Genomic DNA, 10,048 nt, shown 5'->3' with positions numbered 1-10,048 from the left:
CCCTCTTGGGGACGTGGGTTGCGTATATCATGTTCACCGCCCGCACTTGTGGGGGAAAACCTTTCTATCCATTGTTGTTCGACGGCCGGGGCTCCTCCTCGTCATCGCTATGCAGCCCCTTGTTTTTGCTTTCGGCATTTAACTTGCCTGCCTGCTTGAACACCCAACAATCCCTGTTGGTGTGATTGGCTGGTTTTTTGGGGGTGCCATGTATCTGGCATGAGCGGTCGAGTATTCGGTCCAAACTGGACGGGCCCGGAGTATTTCTTTTGAATGGCTTTTTCCGCTGACCGGGTTTAGAGCCTCTGAATCCGGCATTAACTGTCGTATCCTCAGCATTGTCACCGTTAACGCAGCGCTTTTGCTTGTTGCAACGCGACCTGCCACTGCTGTCCTTGGTATCCGAATTACCAGGGCTCTTGGTCATGTTATTGTTGCGAGCTAGCCAGCTGTCTTCTCCCATGCAAAAGCGTGACATAAGTGTCGTGAGGGCTGCCATAGATTTTGGCTTTTCCTGTCCTAGGTGCCGTGCAAGCCACTCGTCGCGGATGTTATGCTTGAAGGCTGCTAGGGCCTCTGCGTCCGGACAGTCGACGATTTGATTTTTCTTGGTTAGGAACTGTGTCCAGAATTGTCTGGCCGATTCCTCTGGCTGCTGAATTAAGTGGCTAAGGTCATCGGCGTCTGGTGGTCGCACATAAGTGCCCTGGAAATTGTTGAGGAATGCGGTTTCCAGGTCCTCCCAACAACCAATTGATTCTGCTGGCAAGCTGTTAAGCCAATGCCGAGCTGGTCCTTTAAGCTTGAGTGGGAGGTATTTGATGGCGTGTAGGTCATCACCGCGGGCCATGTGGATATGAAGGAGATGGTCCTCGATCCATACCACAGGATCTATTGTGCCATCGTATGATTCGATGTTCACGGGTTTGAAACCCTCGGGGATTTGATGATCCATTACTTCATCTTTGAAGCATAGTGGGTGTGCGGCGCCTCTGTATTGGGCTATATCACGACGCAGCTCAAACAAGCTTTGTCTACTGTGTTCGGCCCGGCCGGATTTACTGTATCCGGAGTGACGATTACCGTCTCGTGCCGTGGGGCGCCCACGCGATCCATAGATCGATCTTGTTTGCCTTGCCTTGTCCTCCAATATATCTCACAGGTCTGGCGCATTTTCCCGTGCCTTGGTATTTTTTGAGCGGCGCCGGGGTGCGGCTTGAGTGAAGGGCCAGGAGGCCTCTCTGCCGCGGCCACGGGGTGACCGGTCGGCCGCATCATGCGCTGGTGATGTAGGTTTAGGTGCTTCCTCCTCTAATCGGGATAGCAACCTGCGCTTTGGGTAGCTCTTGGAGGGGCGTTCGAGTTCATACTCTTCGGCCGCAAGGACTTCAGTCCATCTGTCGGCTAGCAAATCTTGATCAGCTCTAAGCTGTTGCTGTTTTTTCTTGAGGCTGCTCGCCGTGGCCATAAGCCTGCGTTTGAAACGCTCTTGTTCGACGGGATCCTCCGGCACAAAAAATTCGTCGTCGTCGAGGCTTACCTCGTCTTCGGAGGGAGGCATATAATTATCGTCCTCGACCTCTCTGTCTGCCGCTCTCTCATGAGGGCTGGCTTCTCCATCCTCCTGTGCTGAATCTTACTGGAGGTGGTTGTCTTCGGCATTGTCCGGGGTGTTATTATCTCCCGTGCCGGAATCACCATTTTTGCTTTGGCGGGATTTAGAGCGGCGCTGCTGACGCTGGCGCTTAGGCTGCTTCTTGGAGGGGTCATCCTTTGCCGTTCCATCGCCATTGTCTTATTTTGGGGTGTCCACCATGTATATATCATATGACGAGGTGGCTTTCCAGTGCCCTATAGGCGCTGGTTCTTGATCGTCTCCTGCATCGGCGTCCATACCGTCGATGTCTTCGGAGTCGAAGTCGAGCATGTCGGTTAAATCAGCAACAGTGGCTACGAAGTGGGTGGTGGGTGGGCTTTGAATTTCTTCATCATCTGCATCCCAACCTTGCTGACCATAGTCCGGGCAGGGCTCTCCTGATAAAGAGAGAGACTTTAATGAATTCAGAATATCGCCGAAGGGCGAGTGCTGAAAGATGTCCGCGGCGGTGAACTCCATGATCGGCGCCCAATCGGGTTCGATCGGTAGGGGCGCGGAGGGCTCGGAGTCTGGAGAGGGGTCCGGCTCCTTGGAGTCACGGGCTTCGCAGAGAATGGGGCTGGTGTTCGGCTCGATCGCCGTAGAGATTGCAGCCCCCGAGGCGGTGTCCAACCACCCATCCTCGATTGGCACAGTTGGCTCCGAATTAAGGGTCGGAGCTGATGTGGGTGCGGCCTCCAGGGCACTATTCGGCGGTAGAGCTAGATCATGCACATCGTGACAGTGCGGCGCGCTCGGCTGCGGCTCGAATCCGTCGAAGATCAAGTCTCCGCGGAGGTCGGCCGTGTAGCTCAAACTTCCAAATCTGACCTGATGGCCAGGGGCGTAGCTTTCGATCTGCTCCAAATGGCCAAGCGAATTGGCCCGCGGTGCAAAGCCGCCAAATACGAAGATCTGTCCAGTGAGAAAAGTCTCACCCTAGATCGCATTGTCGTTGATGATTGGAGGAGCCATCGGGCCTAAAAATGACGACACAGAGGAACTCTCAATGAAAGCACCAATGTCGGTCAAAACCGACGGATCTCAGGTAGGGGGTCCCGAACTGTGCGTCTAGGTGGATGGTAACAGGAGGCAGGGGACACAATATTTTACCCAGGTTCGGGCCCTCTTGATGGAGGTAAAACCCTACGTCCTGCTTGGTTAATATTGATGATATGGATAGTACAAGAATAGATCTACGACGAGATCAGAGAGACTAAACCCTAGAAGCTAGCCTATGGTATGATTGTATGTTCCGTCCTACGGACTAAAACCCTCCGGTTTATATAGACATCGGAGAGGGTTAGGGTTACACAGAGTCGGTTACAATGGTAGGAGATCTACATATCCGTATCGCCAAGCTTGCCTTCCATGCCAAGGAAAGTCCCTTCCGGACACGGGACGAAGTCTTCAATCTTGTATTTTCATAGTTCAGGAGTCCGGCCGAAGGTATAGTCCGGCTATCCGGACACCCCTAATCCAGGACTCCCTCAGGGAGGATTGGGAAAGCGGCGAGCGAGCTAGTGCGAGCGAGTGGGAGGGCAAAATAGGAAAATGAAAAAAAATATAACATGATGAAATTTACACTCGAGTTGCCCAACGATAATTATTTCGGAACAGAGGGAGTAGCAATCAATGGATGAGGGAAAAGCGGCACGGCAGCGCACACACATGGCTTGGTTGGGTATACGTGGCAGCAGGGCAGGAGCAGGTTTACCACGTGCTGGGTATTGCGTACGGAGAAAACGCGTGCAACAACGTGGACGTGTATGCCCGTGCGGAACGCGGCCGACATCAAGGGATGTTAATTGGTGAGGTAAAAGCATCCCAAATACCCGAACTTGTATAGAATGTGATGATTTAGTCTCAAATTTGTAAAATACAAGTTCATCATACCCCAACTTGCACTAGATGTGATGATTTAGTTCCTGGCTTATCACAGCTCGACAAGTGGCAGCCAGGTGACTTGACCGGTCTTAGTCCGCAATTTTGCAGGAAACACCCTGCCGTCGTCTCTAATTAACCCATAGATGGCAAAACTGGCTGTACTCACCACAACCCAGCCCTTGAGTGCTTATTGAGCTGACCAAATTCACACCAATTTGCATGTACACCCGGCCGCTGACTCGGGCGGTGCTTATGCTGCCACATTGCTGCTCGATCCAAGCTTCCTATCGATGGGCAGGGCGATGCATTCATCCACTCCCATGTCTTCAAATGACACAGCAAGTTGGGCCAATTGCTGAGTTTAAGGTCTTCCTCCACGCACTACGTCGCCAGCTCCGGCAGCAGCTCCACCAGCTGCTGCACCGCACCAATGCTGACAATTATACTCCTCGCCGGCCTGTGCACGACGCAGATGTAATTGAGCAGCTCTAGCCCAACGGCCACACCGTCCTGGTGCCGCTTGTCCCGGACCAGGCGCATGGAGCCGGCCAAGAGGCTCAGGCTCGCCACCGTCTCCGGCCGGCAGCCTTTCTCTTCCATGACAGGCCGGGGACTAAGACAGTTAGATAGTGCGTGGAGGATGGAGAACTGGAGATACGGCGGAGGGGAAGGGCGCCGAGTCCCACGTCGGCAGCCGGGCGGCGCGGCGCCGGAGGATGGAGATACGACGGCATAGACTGGTGGCCGAGCGTGGTGCGGAGGAGGTGTCCAGGAAGAGGCGGAAGCTGGAGGAGGAATCCTCCTCGACGGACGAGGAGGAGATTGAGCCGGCCAAGTACGGCGTGATGTCGGTGTGCGGCCGCCGGAGGGATATGGAGGACGCGGTGTCCGTCCGCCCCGAGTTCCTCCCCGGCCACCACTTCTTCGGGGTCTTCGACGGCCATGGGCCATAGCTGCTCGCATGTGAGTGCCTATATATCCCAGCTTCAAATAATCTATCCTTTTGATCTAGTAGCATATGTCTACGCTGAAAGGAGAGCGCGCATGTGCAGCTCGCACTTTGTTTTGACTCGTGAGTATTTATCGATTGGATTGCATGTGCGTGTAGGTTGCAACGTCGTGCGGGGAGCGGATGCACGAGATCGTGGTCGAGGAGGTCGGCAGCGCCCGCTCGTCGGGGTCGGACGATGCGGAGCGGTGGATGGGTGTCATGGAGCGGAGCTTCGCGCGAATGGACGCCGAGGCCATGAGCTCAAAGGTCAAGGGCCAGTGGAGCGCCCACCTGCCGGTGCGAGCTGCAGCTGCCCAAGTGCGACCACGTCGGCTCCACGGCCGTTGTTGCCGTGGTCGGCCCTCCGCCTCGCCACCTCGTCGTCGCCAACTGCGGTGACAGCCGTGCGGACATCGGCTGCGGGAGCGCCGCCATCCCACTCTCATCCAACCACAAGGTATGCGCTCAGAACCAACCAAGTTCTTATAAGCTCTGCTGATAAAGATTTAATTGCGGGTTGTTCTAACCATAGTTTGATTCATTTTGATCAGCCGGATCGGCCCGACGAGCTGTAGCGGATCCAAGAGGCCGGAGGGTGCGCCATCTTCTGGGACGGCGCCCGCGTCTTCGACGTGCTAGCCATGTCTCGGGCCATCGGAGACAGCTACCTGAAGCCATTTGTGATACCCCGCAGGGCAGAAATTTTAGTCCTGTAACTTTGAAAACAGCATGTCCCCGGCCTATACTCCTTTTTGAGGTAGAAGCACCTGGCTGGGTTAATTAGAGAAGACGGCAGGGTGTTTCCTGCAAAAGTGCGGACGAAGACGGGTCAAGCCACCTGACTGCCACTTGTCGAGCTGTGATAGGCTGCGGACTAAATCATCACATCTAGAGCAAGTTGGGGTATGATGAAGTTGCATTTTACAAATTTGGAACTAAATCATCACATTTCGTGCAAGTTGGGGTACTTGGGGTGCTTTTACCTCTTAATTGATAGGGGTGTCGCATTGCATGCAACAAATATTGGGATTTTCTTCTGATGGAGATCTAGCGTGGCGGCAAATATTATGAGGAAGCTCAAAACGAGATTGATCAAGTAGATGTTTTTACACCTTAACTAATCTAAACCAGCACTAACTCTAGGATGAATGCAACTAAAAACTCAACAAAGCAAATACTAGATGCAAATTGCTAAAGACTAAAAAGATATGTGCAGCGGATGAACTAATCATTTTTTGGCTTTTTGGTGGGTTATTATGGGACTAAAAACAATCTAATCCAATAAAATTGTAAATCTCTCACCGATGATTCTGAAAACTAATAACACTTGATGTGAACTGGGGTCCCGATCTTTTGATGAAAGGCGATAACTATAATTTTTGTAGGGACTTGACCCTCACGATCTGGCTACCAATCGTACATGAAGAACCGTACATGACTAATATCCATGGCGATCGTTGAACCAATTTCACGGTGTTATCGACCGAGTCAACGGCGTGATCGGCCTATCCATGAAGGATATGCAAATTGAAGAACAGGCAAGAAATAAATAGCCAAGCAATTTAAAATTGTGGAGATGCTAGTTGAAATAAAATCTTACGAGACGAAATAATTGGGTTTCGATAAGATGTCTTGACGGTGGCATTAGTCGTTACGAGGGAATGACAAATAAAAGTAGCAATCTTGTCTAAACAGACGCAGGACTCGTACATAAGTAGGATACGCAACGTCTCAGAAAGACCCGACGTTTGATTTGGTTGTTGACAAGATGTGGCCCAACGTGATTTAGGGGCACACTAATTGGTCCTTGTGTCGCTGGCTCCGCCGTATCATGGGCTCGTCTATACGCTTGTGTGATTGACGCAAACAGGTTTGCCTCCTTCCTATTGCATGGCTGTAGGTCCTTGACTGATAGTACGTATCCCGACATGCATGGTACGATACCAATGAAGGGACGCGTGCAGTGGTGGAGCTATGCCAGATTTCCAGGGAGCGAAACACAAAATGTGAACAACTGAGAGGGCAAACAATATTTTTTTTTCTTTCAACTAAGCCCTCCATTAAAAAAATCTTCAATGAATTGTGCATGGCTGCCCGCCCCCGCCCAACACTACATTAAGCTCGTCGACGTGTGCAGTTGCATGGCTTATGTAATCTTCAACATAATCTCTCGTCTATCATATCAATTCTGCAAAATGTGTCATGTAATATTTATAGACGTATATATGATGTCTATGTCCACATCAAGGGAGGTAAGATGATCCAACTCCAAAGAACTGTGAAAGGAAAGTGCATAATTGGAACTAAACGATATGGGCACATTCATTTGAATACATGCACATTCACATAATATATTCTTCCATGACTATTGCTAAAGTAGTTACCGCATATCTACGCTATAAATCATCAACAACAAGATGGAAACTTATGTGGCCAAGAAGCTTTGTAGCTGATGAATACTGTTGCGCGTATGACATAGGGCTTCACGTGCACCCGAACACACGCCCCTCCATCATTGTGCATTTCATAGCAACCTAATTGAATGAAATCGTGGACATTTGGCATCTATCTCGAGTTCACCATAGATGCAATCAAAACTCTTGGACAAAGAAATAAATAAGACATACATATGCAACAGCAACTGAGATTCGGACAGGGTATTCAACTGTACAAGGACGATGATGACACCTTGCAGCTACGCGGATGTATTGGCCAGAAAATACATATAATTCCAAATTAAGGCGCCATCCCTACATGCATTGAGCCATTAACAAACAAATCAATTTCCACATGGGACGTGGGATTTTGCGTGCACCGAGAGCTTGAACTTCCTTCTCGCTGTGATACCGAAAGTCTCTGTCATGTCCATATCTTCGGGCCTCATGCCACAGGGCAGCTCCCAATCAAAGTGGAAAAGGAGACTAGCTAGCGACAACTCCATGTTGGCCATCGCGAGCGACATGCCGGGGCACATCCTCCGGCCAGCTCCGAATGGGAGGAACTCGAAGTCGGCTCCCTTGAAGTCGATGGTGCTGTTTTCGAATCTCTCTGGCCTGAATGCCTCCGCGTCACCCCAGTACATGTGGTCCCTCCCCATCGCCCACACGTTCACAACCACCTTGGTGCCCTTGGGCACGTCGTAGCCCATCACCCGACATGCCTCGCGACACTCCCGTGGGAGCAGGAGCGGCCCCGGCGGGTGCAGCCTTAGAGCCTCCTTGATCACTAGGTGGAGATAGCCCAGCCTCACCTTGACGATGTCTTCCTCGGTGAGCTTATCTTTTCCCTTGAAGGCATCTCTCACCTCCGACTGCACCTTATGTAGCACCCGTGGGTTTCTCATAAGCTCCGACATGGCCCACTCTAAGGTCGTCGACGATGTCTCGCTCCCAGCAGAAAAAATGTCCTGCAGTTGCTTATCATTTGATGTTACACACAAATGGGCGTTGTCAAACTTAATTAAAAAATTACCTCCTCCGTTCCTAAAGAATAAAAGTTATAGGTTGGTCTTAGGTCAAAGTTGCTTGAGATTGACCATCTATATTGAAAATTGTGCTAAGATCTACAACACTAAATACATATCTTATGGAAATATATTTCATAAAACATCTCAATAGACTAATTTGGTGTTGTAGATGTTAATATATTTTTCAAACTTAAACTAGTTTCAAATGAAACTCCGTCTATGTTGTCTCAACATAGCCGGTCCCAAGACCGGGCAAAGGAGGAGGGTTGTGATAGGCTTGGCGAAAAAAACCCAGTCACTCTTATGGAGATGAAATCCAAAAGATTTTCATTGGGGAGTAACCCCCTCATCGACGCGCCACATCGGAAGAGATAGTCACGAGATCCTATGGGTTTCACCTCTAGCCTACCTCAACTTGTTTGGGACTAAAGGCTTTGTTGTTGTTGTTGTTGTTGTTGTTGTAAACTAATTTGAAATGGGACAAATCAAGGACTTTAATTAACACACTGATCATCAGCTGATGTAGTACAGAACCGTGCTAATAAAGGATGGTTGAGGAATGATCATAATATCTTTACCACAATGACGGCTGTGATGATCTCGGTGGTGAGTTCAAACTGCAGGCCGCCGTCCTTCTGCAGCTTGAGGAGGACGCCGAGCAGGTCCTCATCTCTCTCTGGCTCCGGCGCGCCGGCTCGTTCTTTTATGATGCTCTGCACGATGCGGTAGATGTTCCTCTGGCACTTGACCATGTCCCGCGCGGCGACGCTGAGCCGGCGCACGAGCCGCGACGAGGGGTACAGGTCGGCGAGGTTGATGCCGCCGGTGAGCCGCACGGCCACGTCGAGCTCGTGAAGGAACTCGTCGCGGTGGTCGCACCTCTCGCCTATGGCCGCGCGCACCACGGAGTCGGTGGTCATGCGGCACATCTTCTCGCCGAGGTTGACGGCACGGCCGCCGCGGCACCCGTCGGAGACGGCACGCAGGAGGCGCGCGACCTCGTCCTCCCGGGCGGGGCGGAAGGAGAGCACGCGGCGCTGGCTGAAGAGCTCCTGCACGCAGACCCTGCGGAGCTCGCGCCAGCGGTCGTCGTAGGGGGAGAAGAGGACGCCCTTGCCGCCGCAGGTGATGATGTCGAGCGTGGCGCTGAGGTGGCGGCTGGCGAAGGCGGCGTCGTGGGTCCTCATCACCTCCCTGGCGGCCTCGGCGGAGGAGACGACGAGCGTGGGCACGGCGCCGAGGCGGAGGAGCATGAGCGGGCCGTGGGCGCGGGCGAGGTCGCGCATGGCCCGGTGCGGCAGGCCCCCGGAGCGCGACAGCAGGAGGTGGTGCAGGCTGCCGATGAGCGGCAGCTGCCATGGGCCCGGGGGCAGCCGCTGCCCGCGGGTGGGCGATGCGTAGCGGCCGGTGACCAGCTTGAGGATGAGGAGGACGAAGAAGAGGGAGACCAGCGCCGTGAAGTCTATCATTGTGGTCGAGAGAGCTGCAGCTGAGGAAGAAGGCAAGGAGGCCCCATCTAGCACATAAATATAGCAAAAAATTACAGTACACAGTTACTGGTAGAGTGAAGAGATCTTAGCTGAAAAAGTTGCTTTTTTTTTTACCCCGAAAGGTTGCTGTACGCGAATTGGTGGACAGAGCACGTGGCGGATCGTGTACATACAGATGGGCATGGATAGAGTGGAGCTGAAAACAAATGGTGCAGAGCGCGTCGCGCGGCTGCGCACGCTCGCTCGCTCACTCACTGAATTTCTTTTCTTTTTTTTGCGGGGTCACTCACTGAATTTCTTGACAAGGAAAATACTGCAAACAGCCATGGTGGGGCTGTAGTTCGCCTAAGAGCGTCTCTAACAGCAGCTCTATTTTAGGGCATAGCTGTTTTTATACTCCGTCCCATAATGTAAACGTCTCCAACAATTTGCAAACTTTTGCAAAATAAATAAATAAATTGGGCAGCCCATAGAAACGGCAACATCGGGTAGCTGCTACTGGTAGAGTGAGCTGATGAAGACAAGGCCCCAGCTTGTACGCAGATTATAGAAAAATATTGCCACCAGTAGAGTGAAGA

The 10,048-nt window shown here is 51.9% G+C and overlaps 1 protein-coding gene and 1 pseudogene across 1 annotated transcript; one reads left to right on the top strand and one right to left on the bottom strand.

Annotated features, from left to right (window-relative positions):
* Window positions 1-3,625: 3,625 nt before the first annotated feature.
* On the top strand, window positions 3,626-5,324 carry LOC125529238 (putative protein phosphatase 2C 30; annotated as a pseudogene).
* Window positions 5,325-7,121: 1,797 nt separating this feature from the next.
* LOC125529236 (zealexin A1 synthase-like) lies at window positions 7,122-9,498 on the bottom strand. The gene is made up of 2 exons (XM_087525515.1): window positions 8,559-9,498; window positions 7,122-7,920 (listed from the first exon to the last, which is right to left on the bottom strand). The coding sequence occupies exons 1-2, from the start codon at window positions 9,447-9,449 to the stop codon at window positions 7,294-7,296; spliced, it is 1,518 nt and encodes a 505-aa protein (XP_087381641.1). The 5' UTR covers window positions 9,450-9,498; the 3' UTR covers window positions 7,122-7,293.
* Between the last annotated feature and the right edge of the window lie 550 nt (window positions 9,499-10,048).

The sequence above is a fragment of the Triticum urartu genome, chromosome 5A (assembly GCF_056163025.1).
Source record: "Triticum urartu cultivar PI428250 chromosome 5A, HENAU_Tu73, whole genome shotgun sequence".
Classification (NCBI taxonomy): Eukaryota; Viridiplantae; Streptophyta; class Magnoliopsida; order Poales; family Poaceae; genus Triticum; species Triticum urartu.
Note: the sequence above shows the minus strand (reverse complement) of the source record. Positions and strands in the feature narration are given on the sequence as shown.